Genomic DNA, 24,962 nt, shown 5'->3' on the forward strand with positions numbered 1-24,962 from the left:
AAGTTAAGGAAATGTTTAATTGGAATAAGGGGAAATATGAGACTATCAGGCAGGAACGGGAACCTGGAAGCATAAATTGGGTGAATTAATGCAGACAAGTGTGAGGTTTTGCACTTTCGGAGGACCAGCCAGGGTAGGCCTTCCAAGGTGAGTGGTAGGGCACAGAGGAGTGTGGTAGAACAGGGATCTGAAAGTACAGATATACCTTGAAAGTGGAATTACAGATAGATAGGGTCATAAAGAGAACTTTTGGCACATTGGTGTTCATAAATCTAAATATTAAGTACAGGAGTTGGGATGTTATGTTGAAGTTTGAGGCCTAATTTGGTGTATTGGTCACCTGCCTACAGGAAAAATGTAAATAAGATTGAAAGACTGCCGAGAAAATTTGCAAGGATGTTGCCGAGACTTGAGCACCTGAGTTATAGGGAAAGGTTGAATAGTTTAGGACTTCATTCCCTGGAGTGCCAGGAAATATGAGGAGATTTGATAGAGGAATACAAAATTAGATAGGGTAAATGCAAGCAGGTGTTTTTCACTGAGGTTGGGTGAGACTAGAACTAGACGTCATAGGTTAAGGGTGAAAGGTGAGATGTTTAAGCGGAACATGAGGGAGAACTTCATCACTCGGGGTGGTGAGAGTGTGGAATGAGTGCCTGCACAAGAGATGGATGCGGGGTCGATTTGAACATTTAAGATACATTTGGATAGGTATGTGGATGGGAGGGCTATGGTTCAGCTGTAGGTCAATAGGACTAGTCATCAGTATAGTTCAGCATGGGCCAGATGGGCCGAAGGGGCTGTTTGTGTAGTGTTGTATCACTCTATGACAGGCTATTCAGACAATCAAAGGCATTGCAACTCAGTGTAACAGCAATCATGTTGGCAGCAGCAGTAACCTTGGGGACGGCAGGACAGTCTGTGGTCAGTGTAAGGCAGGGGCCTTTGGTAGGGAGGGTCAGCATGGCCTTGTGCCAGAAATCCTGTTTCTTTATCGGTGTTGGATTGTTTTAGGGGATAAAATATGACACAGTACAGCGCAGGAACATGCTTGCCATCCCATGAACTAATTAAACTAGTTTTAAAACCTAACTAACTAGTTCCTTCTGCCTATATCCATATCTGTCCCTTAGCTGCATATTTTTGTGTTTATCTAAGTGCCTATTAAATCCTCAATTGTATTGGCCTCCACACCACCACTCCTGCATTCATTCTAGGCACCCACCATTGTCAGTGTTTAAAAAAATCTTAACATGCACATTTCTTTTAAACTTGGCTGTCTCACCTTAAATGCACGCTTTCTGGTATTAAACAGTTTAACGCTGGGAGAAAGATACTGGGGAGAAGATAGAATGAGTTTGAGAGGGAAGCTAAATCGGACATGGTCGAATGTCGGAGCTGACCCAATGGACAAATGGTCTAATTCTGCTCCTTTGTCTTACGGGGGTCTGTCTGTCTGTCTGTGCTTCCCATAATCTTATCAAGTCTCTCCTTAGACTCTTGATGTTCCAGAGAAAGCAAGCAGTAGCCTACTCTCTCCATGTAGCACATGCCTTCCAATCCAGGCACTCTCTCCAGAGGTTGTGATAGGATCTCGATCAACTGGGAAAGTGGGCAAAGGAGTGGAATTTAACTCAGGTTTGTTTTGAAGTGATGCATTTTAAAACAATAAACCAGGGCAGGATTTGCACAGTAAATGGCAGGACCTGGGAGAATCTTGTGGAATCGAGACCCATGGGTTCTACTAGATAGTAGATAACTGCCTGAAAGTGGCAACACAGGTGGACTGGGGTGGTGAATGTGGTAATTGGCACACTTGCTTTCAATGCATGGGAGTTGCATTGAGTACAGGAGTTGGCATGTTATATCGTACATTGCAGTTGTAAATGACATTGGTGAGACCACACCTGGAGTATTGTGTGTAGTTCTAGTTGCTAGAGGAAGAATGTCATTAAGCTGGAGAGGGCGCAGATGTTACTTTAACTGGAGGGCTTCAGTTATAGGGGGAAGGTGGATAGTTTGAGGCTGTTATCTCTGGAACATAGGAGGCTGAGGGGTGACTTTCTTTCCAGAAGTTTATGGGCATTATGGGCATAGATAAGGAGTCTTTTTTCCAGGGTGGAGGAGTCTAAAAATAAAGGGCATGGGTTAAAGTGAGAGGGGAAAGGTTTAAAGGAGACATGAGGAACAACTTTTTCACACATTGGCTGTTTGGTATATGGAGTGGGCTGCCAAAGGGTGGTAGGGGCAGGGATACTTACAATGGTTATAAGACATTTGGACAGCTATATACAGTGCCTATAAAAAGTATTCACTCCCCCACCCCCAGAAGTTTTCATGTTTTATTGTTTTGTAACATCGAATCAGTGGATTTAATTTGGCTTTTTTTAAACTGATCGACAGAAAAAGACTTCTGTATCAAAGTGAAAACAGTTATCTACTGGTGATCGAAATTAATTAAATATAAAATACAAAATAATTGATTGCATAAGTATTTACCTCCTTCAAGTCAGTATTTAGTAGATGCACCTTTGGCAGCAATTACGGCCTTGAGTCTGTGTGGATAGGTCTCTATCAGCTTTGCACATCTGGACTGCAATTTTTCCCCAGTCTGCTTTACAGAACTGCTCAAGCATGAGGATCATGAGTGAATGGCACTTTTCAAGTCCAGCCACAAATTCTCAATTGGATTGAGGTTTGGACAACGACTTGGCTACTCCAAGACATTAATTTAACTTTAAGCAACACACATCAAAGTTGCTGGTGAACGCAGCAGGCCAGGCAGCATCTCTAGGAGGAGGTACAGTCGACGTTTCGGGCCGAGACCCTTCGTCAGGACTAACTGAAGGAAGAGCTAGTAAGAGATTTGAAAGTGGGAGGGGGAGGGGGAGATCCAAAATGATAGGAGAAGACAGGAGGGGGAGGGATGGAGCCAACAGCTGGACAGGTGATTGGCAAAGGGGATACGAGAGGATCATGGGACAGGAGGCCCAGGGAGAAGGAAAAGGGGGAGGGGGGACCCAGAGGATGGGCAAGGGGTATAGTGAGAGGGACAGAGGGTGAAAAAGGAGAGAGAGAGAAAGAATGTATGTATGTATATAAATAACGGATGGGGTACGAGGGGGAAGTGGGGCATTAGCGGAAGTTAGAGAAGTCAATGTTCATGCCATCAGGTTGGAGGCTACTCAGACGGAATACAAGGTAAACAACAGGAATTCTGCAGGTGCTGGAAATTCAAGCAACACGCATCAAAGTTGCTGGTGAACGCAGCGGAATACAAGGTGTTGTTCCTCCAACCTGAGTGTGGCTTCATCTTTACAGTAGAGGCCGTGGATAGACATGTCAGAATGGGAATGGGATGTGGAATTAAAATGTGTGGCCACTAGGAGATCCTGCTTTCTCTGGCGGACAGAGTGTAGGTGTTCAGTGAAACGATCTCCCAGTCTGTGTCGGGTTTCACCAATATACAGAAGGCCACATCGGAAGCACCGGACGCAGTATATCACCCCAGCCGACTCACAGGTGAAGTGTCGCCTCACCTGGGAGGACTGTCTGGGGCCCTGAATGGTGGTGGTTTTTAAGCCATTCCTGTGTAGTTTTATGCTTGGGGTCATTGTCTTTCTGGAAAGCAAATCTTCTCTCAAGTCACAGTTCTCTTGCAGACTACATCAGGTTTTCCCCTATGATATCCCTGTATTTTGCTGCATTCATTTTACACACAAGCCTTCCAGGGTCTGCTGCAGTGAAGCAACCCCACAGCATGATGCAAAAACACACTATGCTTCATGGTAGGTATGGTGTGTTTTTGATGATGTGCAGTGTTTAGCTTACACCAAACATAGCATTTAGTCCAATGGCTAAAAAGCTAAATTTTGGTTTCATCAGACCATAGAACTTTCTTCCATCTGACTTCAGTTTCCCACATGCCTTCTGGAAAACTCCCGCCAAGATTTCACATACGTTCTTTTGTCAACAGTGGCTTTCTCTTTGCCACTTTCCCATAAAGTTGCGACTGGTGAACCACCTGGGCAACAGTTGTATGTGCAATGTCTTCCATCTCAGCCACTGAAGCTTGTAACTCCTCCAGAGCTGTCATAGGTCTCTCAACAGCCTCCCTCACTAGTCCCCATCTAGCACGGTCACTCAGTTTTTGAGGACAGCTTATTCTAGGCAGATTTACAGCTGTGCCATATTCTTTCCATCTCTTGATGATTGACTTAACTGTACTCCAAGGGATATTTGGTGACTTGGAAATTTTCTTGTATCCATCTGCTGACTTGTGCTTTTCAATAACATTTTCGTGGAGTTGCTTGGAGTGTAATTTTGTCTTGATGGTGTAGTTTTTGCCAGGTTATTGACTCACCAGCAGTTGGAAAAAGGTGTATTTAAACACCTTGACTTGCACACCAGTATCCAAAAACAGATCTCCATTTAACTAATTATGTGACTTCTAAAACCAATTGGCTGCTCTAGTGATAATTTGGTGTGTCATATTTAAGGGACTGAATACTTATGCATTCAATTATATTGTTTTATATTTGTAATTAATCTAGTTCACTTTGTAGAGATGTTTTCACTTTGAGATGAAATTGTCTTTTTGTTGATCAGTGTCAAAAAAGCCAAATTAAATCCACCATGATTTAATGTAGCAGAACAATAGAAACTTCCAAGAGGGTGAATACTTTTTATAGGCACTGTGGATAGGAAAGGTTATGGGCTAAGGGAAGACAAAGGGGCTAGTACAGGAAGGCTGTGGTATGGTCTAGTTGGCTGAAGGGTCGTGCTCTATAACCGTGTGCATGTGCCACCTTGAGTTCATTCCGAGTCTGGATCTGTTGAGAAGTATTTTCCTTCTGATGAAGTTAAGACACTGCCCGTTCCTCTTCACCTTTCTGCCTGCTCAGGGCTGCCTCTCAGTTCACCCAGAACTGGCCCTGTTTCCCCTGAGCCAAAAATCTCTCTCCAGCTCCGTCTCCCCAGCCACACACCCATTCATCCCCATTTCAGTATGCACTTCCAGAGATCATCACCTTCAATGTTCTGTTGCAGAAACCTTTCTACTTGTGGAACCTGTGTATGGTTGAGTGGTGGGTGTGACATACAGGGTGATAGCAAGTTAACAGTGGGTGTGAGCAGCGTGTGTGTGATACACAGGGTGTTGGGTAGGTGTGACCAGATGTGAGTGTGTGCAGGGTAGACCAGGCCAGTTACTGGGATCTTGCTGACTTTTCTCTCCTGTTGCAGGTGCAATTTTGGCTGCTGCAGTTGTCGACAGAGCTACAAGAGAGGCTGCAGCAGGATCAGCAACAGGTGGGTGTGTGAGATGACGCCATCTACAGCCAAGACCACTTACACCTCACCCTATCACCGGTGGTGACACCCCTCAGCACGGCTCCCCTCTCTCCCTCCCCTGCGCTTTCCACAGTGAGGTGCTCCCTCAAGTAATACCCCGTACCACAATGAGACACTCCTTCCCCTTCTATAGTGAGATGCTCCCTCTGCTGCCCTTCCCTCACTGCTGCTTTGTGTTATAGAACAGACGAGTGGCACGGCAGCTGGCAGTGGGCGTGCATAGTCTGGATGGCACCTTTCAAAGGTGCTGCCCCCTGTCCAGGCAGGATGCCCCCACGATTGCCCAGGACGCTCTCCGAGTCATCAAGGTCTTCAACACAGCTGGGGCCCAGGGGGGAGTTTGGTGAGTATGGGGTAACATGAGCAGTGTGTGATGGTAGGAGGGGATGGTGCAGTTGGAGGTCTCATCTGGGAGAGTTACTGTGAGGGGCCTCTTGGTGGGGGATTCCATATGTCTGAGGAGGTCCTAGACTTGATGATGTGAGGGGTTCATAGTCTGGGAGGGGATCTCTAATGTGTGTGTGCATGGCAGGGGGTACACGGTGTCTCAGAGGGTCTTGGTGGGGGTGTCCTTGATATCAAGGGGTCTCGCTGAGGAAACAGATCAGTGTGGAGTGGCAGTCAGCAGGCACTCAATGAAGGAGGGTGTGGATTAGAGGTTTGATGGGGGTGTTAATGTGAAAGGGGGTTTAGTGTGGGGTGGGAGTCTCGTGACAGGGTCAGTGAAGGAGGGTGTCGGTTAGAGGTTTGATGGGGGTGTTAATGAGTCTCCTGACAGGGTCAGTGAAGGAGGGTGTCGGTTAGAGGATTGATGGGGGTGTTAATGAGTCTCGTGACAGGGTCAGTGAAGGAGGGTGCCTTGCATGGGCCTGTCCCACCCTACCTAACCCTGCCCTCTTCCCGCAGGTCTCCAGCCCTGCTCGCTCTCAATCTGTCTGCACGGAACTTCTTGCCTTGCCCAGCAGCCTCCGGCCCCAGTATCGCCCACTTCCTGAGCCGTTCCAATCACCGGCCAGTGCCTGACGTCCAGTCCCCAGCGACAGGCAGCCCAGCCAAGCACAGAGCCGGCACCATCACTCACTTCTTCCAGCAGGCAGTGCCCCAGCCCCAACCCTGCCCCAGCAGTCATGATCTCAAGCCCAAACACTCGCCATTCCAGCCCCTGCCCCTCTCCAACCCTTCACCCTGCCACTCCCCCACACCACCCCACATTGGTGGGGACAGTGACCACGTGAAGCCTGCACCGGCTGACCAACCCAGCACATCGTTCTTCAAACGGAAATCTCTTGACTATTCACCTGTAAAGCCTCCATCACAGCCCCCCATCTCCCCATCAGCTAGCGGCTTGCCCCCTGAAGCACTGGTGCACTGTGGGAGGTGTGGGAAGTCCACTCTCCCTTGGGAAGTGGCAGAGCATGAGGATTTCCACTTTGCCCTCGACCTCCAGCAATCCCTCGCGGCCTCCCCATTTCCCTCAGACCCTCAAACCCCCACCAGCCCCTCGGTCCCTCGGTCCCCCTCAAGTCGACTGAAGAAGGCAGCTCTGCCGGGGCCTGCCGGGAAACGAGCTCGCACAGCCATCAAGACATTGGACTGGTATTTTCGGAAAGCTCCATCCTAGTGCCTGTGGTATGATGCAAGGGGCAGGTCCCCAGATTCCTAATGTATTAGAAATGATCATTTTTTTAAAACTTCAGATGTGGCTAAAATAAAGTTTTGTATTTTGTTATATAACATCTCCACAGTTCAGTGATTGACTTTGTGGGATCTTCGTGAGCTGGCTCCCTTTGTGTAGTGTGAATCCAAGCAGAAGGTTCTTCCCCTTTGTCCACTGACCAGTTGCAGCGGGGCTCCCTGATGCCCGTCAGTAAACTGCTCCCTTGAGGTTAAGGTGTCTTGCATAAGGTAGATGGCTGTGGGTGCTGCAGGAGTTTCTCTGGGTAGTATACAATTCCTCAGCCTCACTGGAAGTGAAGGACAGTTACTGATGATTATACACAATTCACATCTACTCAGCAAGTGACATTCGGACCACGAAAGTGCCAGGCAATGACTGTCTGTGACAAGGGTCTAACTACTTGCACGATAATCATTGGAAGGTGCAGTGGAGGAATGTGGTGTCTCTAAGCAGCACTAATGTAACAGTAGGCACCAGTCACATGCACTCCTGGCAATGTGTTAAGAGGAGGCAGGAACGGTTGTCAAATACCAAAGCAACTGACAACCTTCCCTTGCACCATAGGTTTTCACTCAGCACAACTGACACTGGTGCCATACCCCATTCCACCATCGGAATTCAATTACTGAACATTATTCAACCAAATGATTACCACACATCCACTGGTTTGGGAATCTCTAGCAAAGCTTAGAAAATTAGAAGCAGAGCCAATCGTGTGTAGTCAAATTTCATCTAATGCTTCAGGTCATTTTCTATTTCTGCCTCCTCTCCTTGGACAGGCAGTGATTTTTCTGCTCAATTAGCCTCTGGAAATGACTGAAGTCCTCCCTTGACCAAGCTTTCTTGGTGTATCTCAACCTTTAAACATCCCCAGGGTTTTGCGCGCATTCAGTCCACCCCTCTTCAGTAAAGCCACCACAGCTGATTAATAGTCACAGCCTCTGCTAGTTCTCATTTCATGAAGCCAGGTCGTTACTTCATCTCCCCCTCCTGAAGCAACGCAGGACAAGTACTTACTCACGGACTCTGCCCTCCTAATTTTTTTTCAATCAGCAAATCAGAGAAACCATCACTTAAAATTATTTATTTAAAGGAAACATCTCTGTACATCTTTATATACAGAAACAATGTACATAACCTGGCCTATATCACATAATCAAGTAGATATATGTAGTAAGTAGTTCTGCTCATTTGCTTTGCAGTCCAACTCCTATTGCCTCCCCGTACTCCTGAAGCAGGGAGAACACAATGAATGATACTGATGAGCCAGTACTGTTTTGGTAATATAAATATATATAAATGTTGATGTGAACATCATGCATTTATACATTTTAGATGAAGAATATTTTGAAATAATAAAAAAAAATCAGGTTAGAGACACAATAAAGCTCCCTCTATACTGCTTTGTCACAATGAGCCAAACATGGCAAATGGAACGAGCTCATGTTGCATGGAAAGGCTGGTTTCTGTTCTGTATGACTATTGAGACACTCAGGACACGGGTTAGACACAACAATGCTTCTTCCGGGCCCCACCAAAACAAGCTTCAACTTGGCACCATCAATGTAGCAGATACTCCACATGGCTTCACCATGTCCTGTCCTGCCCAGCTCATTAAACTTCACAAACTAGCAAAGAACCTGATTACCTGGGCTTGGATTTAAAAGCACTGTGAACCAGAAGGCAGGAGGATGAAGAAAATTAACTCATCCTGTAAGCACAAGTGGTGTTCAGGCTTGGACATTTAATGGGGGCTGAAGATGCTGGTGCCTACCCCCACCCTGGCGAGCTTGGGCTGGGCACTATGATTCTGGTGCCTGAGACTGGAGAGCAGCTGGGTGTGATGATCCCAGAATCTGGAGATGTTCAGCACTTTTGCTCAGGTATGACCTTGGTAACATGGCCAATGCCCTTGGTCACTCCTTCACGGAACAACAGCTTGGTGCCCACCTTCAGGTATTCCGGGTGTTTGATAAAGCGGAATTGCACAACCGCCTTCTCCCCCGTCCTCAGCTCCTCCTGCAACAGGCAATGGTACAGGTCAGAGGGAACCTGCCCGGCGATGGCACGGGTCAGAGGGAACCTGCCCGGCGATGGCACGGGTCAGAGGGAACCTGCCCGGCGATGGCACGGGTCAGAGGGAACCTGCCCGGCGATGGCACGGGTCAGAGGGAACCTGCCCGGCGATGGCACGGGTCAGAGGGAACCTGCCCGGCGATGGCACGGGTCAGAGGGAACCTGCCCGGCGATGGCACGGGCCAGAGGGAACCTGCCCGGCGATGGCACGGGCCAGAGGGAACCTGCCCGGCGATGGCACGGGCCAGAGGGAACCTGCCCGGCGATGGCACGGGCCAGAGGGAACCTGCCCGGCGATGGCACGGGCCAGAGGGAACCTGCCCGGCGATGGCACGGGCCAGAGGGAACCTGCCCGGCGATGGCACGGGCCAGAGGGAACCTGCCCGGCGATGGCACGGGCCAGAGGGAACCTGCCCGGCGATGGCACGGGCCAGAGGGAACCTGCCCGGCGGGTGGGAGCCGAAGTAGTTAATGGGAAAGTTGATGCAAATATAAACTTTAAAGCAGACATATTATAGGATGCAAAACTGGGCTGAGAAGTGGCAGATGGAGTTCAACCAGATAAGTGTGAGGTGGTTCATTTTGGTAGGTCAAATATGATGGCAGAATATAGTATTAATGGTAAGACTCTTGGCAGTGTGGAGGATCAGAGGGATCTTGGGGTCCGAGTCCATAGGACACTCAAAGCAGCTGTGTAGGTTGAGTCTGTGGTTAAGAAGGCATACGGTGTATTGGCCTTCATTAATCGTGGAATTGAATTTAGGAGCCAAGAGGTAATGTTGCAGCTATATAGGACCCTGGTCAGACCCCATTTGGAGTACTGTGCTCAGTTCTGGTCGCCTCACTACAGGAAGGATGTGGAAGCCATAGAAAGGGTGCAGAGGAGATTTACAAGGATGTTGCCTGGATTGGGGAGCATGCCTTATGAGAATAGGTTGAGTGAAGTCTGCCTTTTCTCCTTGGAGTGACGGAGGAAGAGAGGAGACCTGATAGAAGTGTATAAAATGATGAGAGTCATTGATCGTGTGGATAGTCAGAGGCTTTTCCCCAGGGCTGAAATGGCTAACATGAGAGGGCACAGTTTTAAGGTGCTTGGAAGTAGGTACAGAGGAGATGTCGGGTAAGTTTTTTTTATGCAGAGAGTGGTGAGTGCGTGGAGTGAGCTGCCAGTGGGAGTGGTGGAGGCGGATACAATAGGGTCTTTTAAGAGACTCCTGGATGGCTACATGAAGCTTAGAAAAATAGAGGGCTATGGGTAAAGCCTAGGTAGTTCTAAGGTAGGGACATGTTCAGCACAGCTTTGTGGGCTAGAGGGCCTGTATTGTGCTGTAGGTTTTCCATGTTTCTAAGACAGGAAAAGAGCAGAACTGGGAGCAAGGTTTGAGAAAATAAACTGCAATTATTTTAATGCTAGAAGCCTGACAAGCAATCAGATGAACTTGGGGTGGATTTGTACATGGCACTGTAACATTAGATACAGCTCAATGGGACAGATGTGATAGAGGTAGGGATAATGGGGGGGTGGGGTGGTAGAATATTTTTGAGGATTGTTCAGTGAGGCCATTTTGGTGGAATTTAAAAATACGTAAACACTGAAGGGGTTTCAGTAAACACTAAACCTCCCAAGTAGTCAGTGAGAATTAGAAAAGAAAATTAAAGAGCTCACAGATAACTACAAAACAGAATCAGAATCAGGTTTATTATTACTGGCATGTGATGTGAAATTTGTTTACTTAGCAGCAGCAGTTTAATGCAATACATAATCTAGCAGAGAAAGAAAAAAATAATAATTAAAAAAAATCAATAAACAAGTAAATCAATTACGTATATTGAATAGATTAAAAACATGCAAAAGCAGAAACTGTATATTAAAATAAAAGTGAGGTAGTGTCCAAAGATTCAATGTTCATTTAGGAATCGGATGGCAGAGGGGAAGAAGGGTTGTAATAGTAGATCAGCTTTAACCTCCTTCATGTGAACTAGGACTGCCATTGTACTAAAACCTCGGAGTGGGCAGAATGTGTTATGTGTTAAGTGTGGTGTCCTGGGAAAGTCTCCTGCAGCAGTATGTAGATTGCCCAACTAAACTGGGCACAGTATTGTTTGTAAATGATGCAGGGCAAATGACTGAAGTGCTAGTGGGGGAGCAGTTTGGGACTATAGACCATAATTCTTTAAGTTTTAAAAGTGTTATGGAAAAGGACAGGACTGTTCCACAATTTCAAGTCCTAAATTGGGACATTGCAACTTCCTCCCGATACCTCAGAATTAGCCGAGGTTGATTGGGAAGAGACTGTTTGCAGGTAAAGGGATTTATGGCAATTGGGAGGCTTTAAGGTGTGATAGGGAAAATTTAGATTAACATGTTTCCAGTAGAGTGAAAGGCAAGGCTAGCAGGATTAGACTACTGAGGCTCTTATCAGGGGGAAAAAAAGGGATGCATATGTCAGCCAGGATCAGGAGTCTCAGCTTGAAATGTCAAGTGTTTATTCCTCTCCATGGATGCTGCCTGCATTTTGTGTTACTCTGGATTTCCAGCATCTGCAGAATCTCTTGTGTTTAGGATCAAGAGAATTCCTTGAGTACAAGGGAGGTAGGGGTAGATGAGGGAAAGTAGGGATAGCGCTGACAGATAAGGTAAAGGAGAATCTTAAGAGACAAGTATAGAAACAGAAAGATAACTAGGGAGAGAATAAGTCCCCTTAAGGATTGATATGGTTGTCTGGAACCACAGGAGATGGGCAATATGTTAAATTAATATTTCTCTTCAGTACTTACTGTGAAGAAGGTAATGCAAACTTGGTAATTTAGGGAAAGGGGATAGTAATGTTTTGGAGTGGATTCACTTTACAAAAGAGATAGTGCTGGTGGACTTAAAGGAAAATAAGGTGGATAAACCCCTGGGACCTGACAAATTGTATCCTAGGACATTGTGGGAAGGTAGGAACAATATCTGCTTGGAGCCCGGCAGAGATATTGGTGAAGTACTGAAGTACCAACATTGTTCCTTAACTTAAGGGCTGCAAGGACAAGCCAGGGAACTACAGGCTCGTGAGGCTAACAGTAGTGGGAAGATTACTGGATGAGATTCTGAGAGAAGATCTACCTACATTTGGAAAGGACTGATTATCCCTAATCAGCATGGCTATGTGTGTGGGAAATGATGTCCCACGAATTTGAGTTTCTTTTGAAGATGTAACTAAGAGGATTGATAAAGGCAGGATGATAGACGCAAGGACTTTGGCAAGGTCTTTGATGAGGTCCTGCATGGTAGGCTGGTCTGGAAGGTTAGACTATAATGGATACAGGGTGAGCTGGTGAACTGGAAACATAATTGCTTTGATGGAAAAAGGCAGAGCATGGTTGTAGAGGATTGCTTTTGCAGATTGAAGGTCTGTGACCGGTGGTGTGACATAGGGATCAATGTTGCAACTGTTCTTGTTAACCATTAAAATTAATGATTTAGATGAAATGTAGTTGGCAGAAGTCTGCAAATGATACCAGATTTGGCACTGTGGTGTAAGATTAATAATCTAGATTAATAATGATCTAGATCAACCAAAAAATGGACAAAGGAATCTAATTCAGGCAAGCAAGAAGAGTTACATTTTGAGAAGTTAATGGAGGGTAGGGCTTTCATTGTAAATGGTAGATCTAAGGTGTGCTGGCATTGGAGAGAATCCAGAGGTGGTTCATAAGAATTGATTCTGGGAATGAAAAGGTTAATATATGAGGAGCATTTGATGGCTCTGGGCCTGTACTCACTGGAGTTCATAAGAGGGGGATCTCATTGAAACCTATTGAAAATTGAAAGGCACAGGCAGCGGTTGTGGAGATTTTCCTACGGTGGGTGAGACTAGGACTAGAGCACACTGCCCGAATAGAGGGCTGTTTATTTAGAACGGAGATGAGAAGGAATTTCTTTAGTGAGAAGTAAGTGAATCTGGAATTCCTTGCCACAGACAGCTGTGGTGGCCACCATTGAGTATATTTAAAGCGGAGGTTGATAGGTTCTTGGTTAGTCAGGGCATCAAAGGTTACAGGGAGAAGGCAGGAAAAAGAAGTTGAGGGGGATAATAAATCAGCCATGATGGAACAGCAGAGAAGACTCAATGGGTCACGTGGCCTAATTCAGCTCCTATGTCTTAAGGTCCTACGTAGGGCCTTGGAGTGTTGTAGGAAAGAGGAAACTAGGGTATGTAATTCTCTGAAAGATGCCATATAGGAAGGCAGGGTGATCAAGAAGCTGTATGACATACTTGGTTTTCTCTCAGGCAGATACAGGAGTCAGGCTGTCATGTTACAGGTGTAAAATATCATTGCTTAGACTGAATTTTTGTTTTAGAAGGATGTGCAAAGCTGGAAAGGGTGGGGGAAAGATTCATGAGGATGTTACCAGGACTGTTTTCCCTGAAGTGAAGGAGGCTGAGGGTGAAGATAAGGTGAATTGTCACAGTCCTTTTTCTCAGGTAGGGGAGTTTAGAGGGCATAAAATTTAAGGTGACAAAGGAAAGAATGAATGAGTAGCAACTTTCCCAACAAAGAGAGGGCATAGAGAATGAGCTACAGAGATGTTTCAATAACATTTATACAGGATTTGGACATGGATAAGAAAGGTTTAGAGGGATATGGGCCAAATGTAATCAGTTCACAAAGGCACCTTGGTTGGCATGGACACGTTGAGCTGAACAGCCCGTTTCTGTGGTGCATATCTCAATGAATCAATGGAAATCAGGGTGGGCAGGCACCCGGAGGGAGAGAGTGCCAGTTCCGTGGGGTGGTAAGTATGATCAGTGGGTGTAGTGGGAATGGGAGCTGAGGCCACACATACTCACCTTGCCATGGATCAGCTCTACGATGGCAGTCTGCCGTACATTACCCACGTGTACTGTCACCTGGAAGCCCTTGCGGAAGGTCTTTGCATGGAACAGCAAAACAATCTCAGATTCGAAGAAGGAGCTGACAGTTGGCTGCATCTCCAGGCTCACCATTACCATGCCCTAGAAAAAAAAGTTCAGCACATCCTGCTCATCAACTTTATACTCTAGGCTATGGGTACAGCCTGGGTCCTTACCCACCCCTGCCCCTCAGTTTTTCTCCCTTACCCATTCCCATCCACACTGCAATCAGCAGCAACCCTGCACCAGGACCCTCTCCCGTGCTGCCTGTTTCACTGTGAGTCTGTTACCCACAACAGTGAACGACGATTGGTACACTGCTGCACCAGTGTTGCCCATCTCAAGCCTGCACGTGATGGAGGAGACACCCACCTTCCGCAGCAGAGCCCTGTCAAAGTTGCCCAGAGCCAGGGTGGCTGCCTGCCCTGCTCTCAGCACACGGCAGGCTGACCGGTTTCGCTGGATGCTGCACACTTTCAGAGGGAGGAACTGCCCGCTGTCTGTGGGGCCAACCACCAACTGCTCACCCTCTCTGCAGATGCCGCTGTGGAATAGACCACAATCAGACTTATTCACCTTAATGAAAGCAATCTCTATACAAACCATCAGTGAGAAATCAATCAGTCTATCCCCAACACTCCAAATCAGCCCCACTTTCAGCTTCACTGGGAGTCGCAATGCAGGAGGCAGACTCTGCCCGCTGTCAATTCCAATCAGATTTACCTTCATCTTGGCAACCAGGGATTTCCCATGAACCTACCTCACTTTCCTGATTTCCTCGACAAGTAGCAGCCAACACACCCCCCACTGTATATTGACCCTTAGTGTAGATAACTCGCAAAAGAATTAAGGGATGCTGATGGGCATCTCAGAGGGAATGGGACTGATAGGATTGCTCTTCTGGAAGGCAGCATGAACCTGTTGGAGACTATCGCTTCCTCGCATGGCATCGATTTGATGAGTCAGCTGAAGGATGGGGAAATGTTAGGCAAATGGGACAGATGGGATACATCAGAGGTTGAGGGAAGGGGGCTGGGTCAAACACCAAAGTTGACCAGCTAAACAACCAAAACAAGGATATTCTATGCAGTGGAGGTTGGTCTGAAGTGCACTCTCAGGGCAAGACAAATTCAATGGCTGTGTTCATGAGGGAACTGGACAAATGCTGAAGGGAGAGAACATGTGGACTGTGGTGTGGATTACTGATAGAGTCAGTGCCCCAAATGGCCTCTTTCTGTGCTGTCCCAGAGTGAGAAAGACAATCCCATCAGCCTCACTCACCCACCCTGCTCCCTACCATAATGGACATTCCTGTACTTTGTTACTGAATTCACTCCTAACCAAGATAGTGATAATCCATCACTGCAGAAAGTTGCTGCTCGTGGTTCTCACACAGAAACACAGGAGAATGATCACAGTAGGAAGTAAGGCCACTGAGACACATTGTTGTTCTTACCTGTACAGGGTGCCACCAACAACTGTGCCCACGTCAGGGACAGAATAGATTTCATCTACCTGTAAAAACCAGGAACAATGAAACCAGGAACACATCCCGGCTGTCTATACACACCCCCACCACGTCACCTTTCCTAGCCCTCTACTCGCCTGCCAGGCCCCCCCCCCCCCCGCCACTGGAGCTATTGACGAGACTGTTTATGACGAAGCCACAGGGAGGGGGACCTGTGCTGTCTACTGGAATGTTCACATCCTTTGTGTTGTGAACAAGAGCAGTGCCGAGGGCCACAGAAGCCATAGGCTAACCAGAATTTTGTACAGGAATCTTCAGCAGAAAAAGCCAATCAGGAATATGATCGAGATTGACACTCCAGCTGCATACCAGCAAAGGGGAGGGCTACGTGCAGGCACCAGGGGAAAGGCATATTGGTCCCACAACATCCCGGCATGTGGTACCAAAGGAGTGCTGCACTGCTGTAGGGGCATCTGAGCCTTGTCCCCTTTCAGCTATACCTTCTGGTAATTTCAAAAATCAATCGACACTGACTGGGAACAACCGGGCCATTTTCACACTGCTTGTGTTTAACCTGCTCTGTTCCCTCCATTATCAAGGATGTACAAACACAATCCCTGTCCTTTGCCGAGGCCACAGAACAGCGTGATGAACTCTGGTCTTTCGCTTTACCTGAAACTCAGTCAGCTGCTGCATGAGCTCCTCCTGCTCCTTACTGTTGGTCAGTGGAGGCAGCACATTGAGGAAAACCTTCAGCAGGTCCAAGTTTACCCCGTTCACACTGGACAGTGTGAAGATTGGAGTGATGCTAAACAGAACAAACAGGGACATTACCACACATGCTGCATTCCTGTCAGTGCTTCCCTGGCCTCTCATGTCACCACAGCTCACCAGCATTTACGGAATAACAGCCTAGCTGGTACCCAATTACTGCTCATCCTGCCTCAGTTGAGAAACTAGGATGGCCAGGACCCTCCTGAGGAAATAGGGCTGTAGTTGGGCACACCTTGTACAGGCTTGGCTCTGTCCTATACCCAGGTCCACCGTCTCATGCCAACAAAAGCAACAGGCATTGTGTGCAAGGTAGAGGCATGGTTCAGGGCAGAGGGGTGCTACACTACACACCCATGCTCTTTGAGGGCATGAATAGGCAAGCCCCCCCCCCGGGATAATGATTTCCCCTCAGCCATTCACACATCTGTCCATGCATACCAGTCCCCCCATCTCCATTCCAACCATGACCACACCTATCCATCCACTGACAGAGCCACAGAACCAGTGTCGAGCCAATTAACACCTACCACTAATTAGCTTGGAATGAAATGTTTTCTGGTCGATATGAAGAGATAGACCTGGAATCATGGCAGGCTGGGCAAGGAATGCATTCCCCTGATTACATCAAAGAACTACATGGGCTCATACAACTCTGCAGTAGTTTCATCATCACCAGTAGAGACTAAAGTACTACATACTGCAAAGTTAATTGCATTCCCTTGGTGGAATCTCCTCAGCTGATGTGCTGTAGTTAAACTTTGCATCTCCAGTCCATCCTCTGAAGTACTGGTGGTGATTCCACCAGACGCAGATGGAATTTACAGGCCTTTCAGCCCATCTACTCTGTGCTACCTCATGTCCTGGAACAACCAGTGATCGCGAGGAGCACTGAAGAAATGCATGGCTGCCCTTGTTCCCTTCCTTGCCCCCAAGCTCGTCCAGTGTCCCCTGAAATACATTAGCACCTTCTCATGAGGCAGCTCCATGTCCGAGTTTGTGAATGGACTTAATGGCCTTCTATTTATATTCCACGTACGCGTAGCCCTCCTAACCATGAAACTCCTCCATCTCCAGCTCTTTGTAGCTCGCTCAGCCACATGCCCACAGATAGCTGTTTATGATCTCCAGTGCCTCACAAGGAGACTACAGTGAGTGATTAATGAACACAGACTCACACACTGAGCCTAATGCCAGATAGGCTTGTAAGTGCCGGGGAAAAGTCCGACATGTTACCTGGGTGACTGGGCAAACTGCTGGGCAGCTGTTACCGCATCATCGCTGCTCGATACCAGCAGCGGCACCTTGTTACACCCTGGCTGCTTCAGGACCACCTCCAGCTGCCTGACGGTGCGATCGATGGTGCTCTTGGTGCACAGGTCCACTTTACTGATCACAATGAAGAAGGGCACCTTGAGGGCCATGGCCAAGCCTAGGTGTTCCCGGGTGGTGCCAGCTATGGGCGCAAGAGATGGCAGAAGATCAGACAACCACCAAGCAGAAGTCACAGAGTTATTGTCTAGTTAGTCAAAAGGTAGACCCTTTCACCTGCGACTGAGCTAGAGTGGAGGATGAGGGGGACGGGGTGGCCAGACAGTTGTGCAACATTACATGGGGTATAGACAGGGTAGACAGCAAGAAACTCATCAGTTAGAGTAGGTTCAGAGGAGGTTCATGGAATGATAGGTTTATCGTATGAGAAGTGATTTATGGCTCTTGGCCTTCAGTACTTTCAGCAAGATGACGACATGACTGCTCGCAGCAGCTTCTACAGGGTCAACAAAAGGTCCTATCATTCTACTTAAACTTGCATCTAATGACTGCAAGATCCTGTTGTATGTTAAGTACTGTAGGTCTACACCATCAGTGAGCTGCTTGCTGGTGGAGATAATGAAAGAGCTGTGCAACGTGCTGCTGCCTGAGTCAATGGAGGCTGACAGTCAATTAGCGAGTGGCCACTATGGTTGCTTTTCTCGTGATTGCAAGACCCCTTTGGACATTGTTAATTTGGTACGCAGCAGGTTTGATTCACTGATTCATTGGACGTGAGCAGGGGCGGATGCAGGGGAACTGCCTGAAGCCATGGTGTCACCTGTTTGTAGCTGCTCAGGGTGAGGGACGAAGCCACTGTGCTTCACTGGGGCTGATATGACGCAGTGTCCAGAAAGGAGTCGGAACTGCCCACCCAGGATTTTGCTTGGCAGGAGACAAGCTGTGTTGTGGCCAGCTGCAGATGTTATAGCCACACTCAGCGGACTCAGGACCCAAGCTGTGGGGTTGCTTGCTTTTCAGCTGCCGGAGAGGCATCCGAGCCACTGCACTCACCAGGGGTACGTGTGCATATTCTGCGTCATTATATTTTTACTGATATTCTATATGGGCTTGTTGAGCTGTATGCATCAAGCCACGGCGTAGGGTGGGGAGGGGGGAGGTGGGCCACGGTCTTGGGACTATTATTACATGATTATGATCTTATGTGTGTTTACTGTGTGCGACTGGTTGTAAAGTGTCTTTGTACCTTGACTCTATAGTAATGCTGTCTCATTTGGCTGTATTCATGTACAGTAGCATGCAAAAGTTTGGGCACCCTGGTCAAAATTTTTGTTACTGTGAATAACTAAGTGAGTAAAAGATGAACTGATTTCCAAAAGGCATAAAGTTAAAGATGACACATTTCTTTAATATTTTAAGCAAGATTACTTTTTTATTTCCATCTTCTACAGTTTCAAAATAACAAAAAAAAAGGAAAAGGGCCCGAAGCAAAAATTTGGGCACCCTGCATGGTCAGTACTTAGTAACACCCCCTTTGGCAAGTATCACAGCTTATAAACGCTTTCTGTAGCCAGCTAAGAGTCTTTCAATTCTTGTTTGGGGGAATTTTCTCCCATTCTTCCTTGCAAAAGACTTCTAGTTCTGTGAGATTCTTGGGTCGTCTTGCATGCACTGCTCTTTTGAGGTCTATCCACAGATTCTCGATGATGTTTAGGTCGGGGGACTGTGAGGGCCATGGCAAAACCTTCAGCTTGCGCCTCTTGAGGTAGTCCATTGTGGATTTTGAGGTGTGTTTAGGATCATTATCCTGTTGTAGAAGCCATCCTCTTTTCATCTTCGGCTTTTTTTTTACAGACGGTGTGATGTTTGCTTCCAGAATTTGCTGGTGTTTAATTGAATTCATTCTTCCCTCTACCAGTAAATGTTCTCTGTGCCACTGGCTGCAACACAAGCCCAAAGCATGATCGATCCACCCCCGTGCTTAACAGTTGGAGAGGTGTTCTTTTCATGAAATTCTGCACCCTTTTTTCTCCAAACATACCTTTGCTCATTACGGCCAAAAAGTTCTATTTTAACTTCATCAGTCCACAGGACTTGTTTCCAAAATGCATCAGGCTTGTTTAGATGTTCCTTTGCAAACTTCTAATGCTGAATTTTGTGGTGAGGATGCGGGAAAGGTTTTCTTCTGATGACTCTTCCATGAAGGTCATATTTGTGCAGGTGTCGCTGCACAGTAAACAGTGCATCATCACTCCAGAGACTGCTAAATCTTGCTGAAGGTCTTTTGCTGTCAAACGGGGGTTCTGATTTGCCTTTCTAGCAATCCTACAAGCAGTTCTCTCGGAAATTTTTCTTGATCTTCCACACCTCAACTTGACCTCCACCTATTAACTGCCATTTCTTAATTACATTATGAACTGAGGAAACGGCTACCTGAAAAAGCTTTGCTATCTTCTTATAGCCTTCTCCTGCTTTGTGGGCATCATTTATTTTAATTTGCAGCTGCTGAGAGGAGCCCATGGCAGCTGATTGTTGGGACAAGGTTTGAGGAGTCAGGGTATTTATAAAGCTTTGAAATTTGCATCACCTGGCCTTTCTTAACGATGACTATGAACAAGCCATAGCCCTAACAAGCTAATTAAGGTCTGAGACCTTGGTGAAAGTTATCTGAGAGCTCAAATCTCTTGGGGTGCCCAAACCTTTGCAAGGTGCTCCTTACCTTTTTTTCCCCCACTCTAAAATTGTACAAAACAAAAATAATACACTAATCTTGCTTAAAATGTTGAAAAGAATGTTTCATCTTTAACTTTATGACTTTTGGAGATCAGTTCATCTTCTACTCACTTAACTATTCACAGTAACAGAAATCTTGACTGGGGTGCCCACACTTTTGCATGCCACTGTATGGTTAAATGACAATTAAACTTGAATTGAATATAGTCACTGAAATTTAGAAGAAAGAGGCGGATCTCACTGAAACCTATCAAATTATTTCTTCAGCGGTTTGAATGGGACACGACTGTGCAAATGTGTGGAGGTCGGCCAGTGAGAACAGCAAGAAGAGCTTAAAAAGACAGATTTACAGAGCGGGCATCAGAGTAGTGGGAGACAGAGTAGGAAGGTTTTGGCTCAATGGGGCTTCAGCGATAAGGGGTCAAGGCCAGGTAGGTTATCTGTTTAAAATAAAGACAGAAGGTATGTGTGTGAGGCCGGTGTTCTGCGCTCGGTGTCAGATGTGGGGAGTCCTGGAGACTCCCAGCCTCCCGGACGACCACATCTGCACAGGTGCATCAGGCTGAAGCTCCTTAGAGACCGGGTTAGGGAACTGGAGCTGCAGCTCGATGACCTTCGTCTGGTCAGGGAGAGTGAGGAGGTGATAGAGAGGAGTTATAGACAGGTAGTCACCCTAGGACCACAGGAGACAGAGAAGTGGGTAACAATCAGGAGAGGGAAGGGCAAGAAGCAGGTACTAGAGAATACCCCAGTGGCAGTCCTCCTTAACAATAGGTATTCCTGCTTGAGTACTGTTGGGAGGGATGGCCTATGTGAGGGAAGCAACAGTGGTTACGCCTCTAGCACAGAGTCTGGCCCTGTGGCTCAGAAGGGTAGGGAAAGGAAGAGGATGGCAGTAGTGTTAGGGGACTCTATAGTTAGGGGGTCAGATAGGCGATTCTGTGGACGCAAGAAAGAAAAGTGGATGGTAGATTGCCACCCAGGTGCCAGGGTCCAAAATGTTTCTGATCACGTCCACGATATCTTGAAGTGGGAAGGAGAACAGCCAGAGGTCGTGGTACATATTGGTAGCAATGACATAGGTAGGAAAAGGGAGGAGGTCCTGAAAACAGACTACAGGGAGTTAGGAAAGAAGTTGAGAAGCAGGACCTCAAAGGTAGTCATCTCGGGATTACTACCTGTGCCACGTGACAGTGAATATAGGAATAGAATGAGGTGGAGGATAAATGCATGGCTGAGGGATTGGAGCAGGGGGCAGGGATTCAGACTTCTGGATCATTGGGACCTCCTCTGGGGCAGGTGTGACTGTACAAAAAGGACGGGTTGCACTTGAATCCGAGGGGGAACAATATCCTGGTGGGAAGGTTTGCTAAGGCTATTGGGGAGAGTTTCAACTAGGATTGCTGGGGGTGGGAACCGAACTGAAGTGACGGATGAAAGGGAGGTTGGCTCACAAATAGAGAAAGCTTGGAGACAGTGCAAAAGGGAGGACAGGCAGGTGATAGAGAAGGGACGCGCTCAGACCGATGGTTTGAGATGTGTCTCTTTTAATGTGAGGAGTATTATGAATAAAGCAGATGAGCTTAGAGTGTGGATCAGCACTTGGAGCTATGATGTTGTGGCCATTACAGAGACTTGGATGGTGCAGGGGCAGGAATGGCTACTTCAAGTACCAGGCTCCAGATGTTTCAGAAAGGACAGGGAGGGAGGCAAACGAGGTGGGAGCATGGCACTGTTGATCAGAGATAGTGTCACGGCTGCAGAAAAGGAGGAAGTCATGGAGGGTTGTCTATGGAGTCTCTGTGGGTGGAAGTTAGGAATAGGAAGGGGTCAATAACTCTACTTGGTGTTTTTTATAGACCACCCAATAGTAACAGGGACATCGAGGAGCAGAGAGGGAGAGAGATTCTGGAAAGGAGTAATAATAACAGGGTTAACAACAGGAATTCTGCAGATGCTGGAAATTCAAGCAACATACATCAAAGTTGCTGGTGAACGCAGCAGGCCAAGCAGCATCTATAGGAAGAGGCGCAGTCGACGTTTCAGGCCGAGACCCTTCGTCAGGACTAACTGAAGGAAGAGTGAGTAAGGGATTTGAAAGCTGGAGGGGGAGGGGGAGATGCCCTCCAGCTTTCAAATCCCTTACTCACTCTTCCTTCAGTTAGTCCTGACGAAGGGTCTCGGCCTGAAACGTCGACTGCGCCTCTTCCTATAGATGCTGCTTGGCCTGCTGCGTTCACCAGCAACTTTGATAATAACAGGGTTGTTGTGGTGGGAGATTTTAATTTCCCATGTACTGATTGGCATCTCCTTAGAGTGAGGGGTTTAGATGGGGTAGAGTTTGTTAGGTATGTTCAGGAAGGTTTCTTAACATAATATGTAGATAAGCCTACAAGAGGAGAGGCTGTACTTGATCTGGTATTGGGAAATGAACCTGATCATTTTGGAGATAGTGATCACAATTCTATCTCCTTTACCACAGCATTGGAGAAGGATAGGAACAGACAAGTTAGGGAAGCATTTAATTGGAGTAAGGGGAAATATGTGTCTATCAGGCAGGAACTTGGAAGCATAAATTGAAAACAGATGTTCTCAGGGAAACGTACGAAAGAAATGTAGCAAACGTTCAGGGGATATTTGCGTGGGGTTCTGAGTAGGTACGTTCCAATGAGACATGGAAAAGATGGTAGGGTACAAGATCCGTGGTGTACAAAGGCTATTGTAAATCTAGTCAAGAAGAAGAGCTTACGAAAGGTTCAAAAAACTAGGTAATGACAGGAATCTAGATTATAAGGTTAGCAGGAAGGAGCTTAAGAAAGAAATTAGGAGAGCCAGAAGGGGCCATGAGAAGGCCTTGGCGGACAGGATTAAGGAAAACCCCAAGGCATTCTACAAGTATATGAAGAGCACGAGGATAAGACGTGAGAGAATAGGACCAATCAAGTGTGACAGTGGAAAAGTGTGTATGGAACCAGAGGAAATAGCGGAGGTAATGAATACTTTGCTTCAATATTCACTACGGAAAAGGATCTTCGCAATTGTAGGGATGACTTGCAGTGAACTGAAAAGCTTGAGCATGTAGATATTAACGAAGAGGATTTGCTGGAGCTTTTGGAAAGCATCAATTTGGATAAGTCACCGGGACCGGATGGGATGTACCCCAGGCTACTGTGGGAAGTGAGGGAGGAGATTGCTGAGCCTCTGGCGATGATCTTTGCATCATCAATGAGGATGGGAGAGGTTCTGGAGGATTGGAGGGTTGTGGATGTTGTTCCCTTATTCAAGAAAGGAAGTAGAGATAGCCCAGGAAATTATAGGCCAGTGAGTCTTACTTCAGTGGTTGGTAAGTTGATGGAGAAGATCCTGAGAGGCAGGACTTGTGAACATTTTGAGAGGCATAATATGATTAGGAATAGTCAGCATGGCTTTGTCAAAGGCAGGTCATACCTTATGAGCCTGACTGAATTTTTTGAGGATGTGACTAAACACTGATGAAGGTAGAGCCGTAGATGTAGTGTATATGGATTTCAGCAAGGCATTTGATAAGGTTCCCCATGGAAGGCTTATTGAGAAAGTAAGGAGGCATGGGATCCAAGGGGACAGTGCTTTGCGGATCCAGAACAGGCTTGCCCACAGAAGGCAAAAAGTGGTTGTAGACGGGTCATATTCTGCATGGAGGTCGGTGACCAGTGGAGTGCCTCAGGGATCTGTTCTGGGACCCCTACTCTTTGTGATTTTTTATAAATAACCTGGATGAGGAAGTGGAAGGATGGGTTAGTAAATTTGCTGATGACAAAGGTTGGGGGTGTTGTGGATTGTGTGGAGGGCTGTCAGAGGTTACAACAGGACATTGATAGGATGCAAAACTGGGCTGAGAAGTGGCAGATGCAGTTCAACACAGATAAGTGTGAGGTGGTTCATTTTGGTAGGTCAAATATGATGGCAGAATATAGCATTAATGGTAAGACTCTTAGCAGCGTGGAGGATCACAGGGATCTTGGGGTCTGAGTTCACAGGACACTCCAAGCTGCTATGCAGGTTGACCCTGTGGTTAAAAAGGCATATGGTGCATTGGCCTTCATCAATCGTGGGATTCAGTTTAAGAGAAGAGCGGTAATGCTGCAGCTACATAGGACCCTGGTCAGACCCCACTTGGAGTACTGTGCTCAATTCTGGTCGCCTCACTACGGGAAGGATATGGAAACCATAGAAAGGGTGCAGAGGAGACTTACAAGGATGTTGCCTGGATTGGGGAGCAAGCCTTATGAGAATTGGTTGAGTGAACTCGGCCTTTTCTCCTTGGAGTGGTGGAGGATGAGAGGTGACCTGATAGAGGTGTACAAGATAATGAGAGGTATTGATCGTATGGATAGTCAGAGGCTTTTCCCCAGGGCTGAAATGGCTAGCACAAGAGGGCATAGTTTTAAGGTACTTGGAGGTAGAGGAGATGTCAGGGGTAATTTTTTTTTTCCTTTTTACGCAGAGAGTGGTGAGTGCGTGGAACGGGCTGCCGGCAGCGGTGGTGGAGGCAGTAACAACAGGGTCTTTTAAGATGGATGGCTACATGGAGCTTAGAAAAAAAGAGGGCTATGGGTAAAGCCTAGATAGTTCTCAGGTAAGGACATGTTCGGCACAGCTTTGTGGGCTGAAGAGCCTGTATTGTATAACCGTATAACAATTACAGCACGGAAACAGGCCATCTTGGCCCTTCTAG

At 47.0% G+C, this 24,962-nt stretch overlaps 2 protein-coding genes across 7 annotated transcripts in view; one reads left to right on the plus strand and one right to left on the minus strand.

Moving 5' to 3' along the window:
* Positions 1-7,199, plus strand: part of polh (polymerase (DNA directed), eta) — a 32,767-nt gene extending 25,568 nt beyond the window's left edge. For 4 of the 6 annotated variants that reach the window (XM_063040461.1, XM_063040460.1, XM_063040458.1 and 1 more), the window contains 3 exons: positions 5,245-5,310; positions 5,535-5,695; positions 6,259-7,197. In XM_063040461.1, the coding sequence (XP_062896531.1) occupies positions 5,245-5,310; positions 5,535-5,695; positions 6,259-6,973 (942 nt within the window). In that variant the 3' untranslated portion in view covers positions 6,974-7,197. Of the gene's footprint in view, positions 1-5,244; positions 5,311-5,534; positions 5,696-6,258 lie in introns of all 6 variants that reach the window. The other 2 variants (XM_063040459.1, XM_063040462.1) reach the window with 2 other exon arrangements.
* Positions 7,200-7,957: 758 nt separating this feature from the next.
* LOC134342394 (GTP-binding protein 2-like) overlaps positions 7,958-24,962 on the minus strand; it is a 33,831-nt gene continuing 16,826 nt past the window's right edge. Inside the window, exons 7-12 of the mRNA XM_063040463.1 lie at positions 17,480-17,699; positions 16,145-16,280; positions 15,461-15,519; positions 14,377-14,548; positions 13,942-14,106; positions 7,958-9,049 (exon numbers count right to left, since the gene is read on the minus strand). Of these exons, the coding sequence (XP_062896533.1) occupies positions 8,897-9,049; positions 13,942-14,106; positions 14,377-14,548; positions 15,461-15,519; positions 16,145-16,280; positions 17,480-17,699 (905 nt within the window). The 3' untranslated portion in view covers positions 7,958-8,896. The remainder of the gene's footprint in view (positions 9,050-13,941; positions 14,107-14,376; positions 14,549-15,460; positions 15,520-16,144; positions 16,281-17,479; positions 17,700-24,962) is intronic.

Source organism: Mobula hypostoma, chromosome 2 (genome assembly GCF_963921235.1).
Source record: "Mobula hypostoma chromosome 2, sMobHyp1.1, whole genome shotgun sequence".
Classification (NCBI taxonomy): domain Eukaryota; kingdom Metazoa; phylum Chordata; class Chondrichthyes; order Myliobatiformes; family Myliobatidae; genus Mobula; species Mobula hypostoma.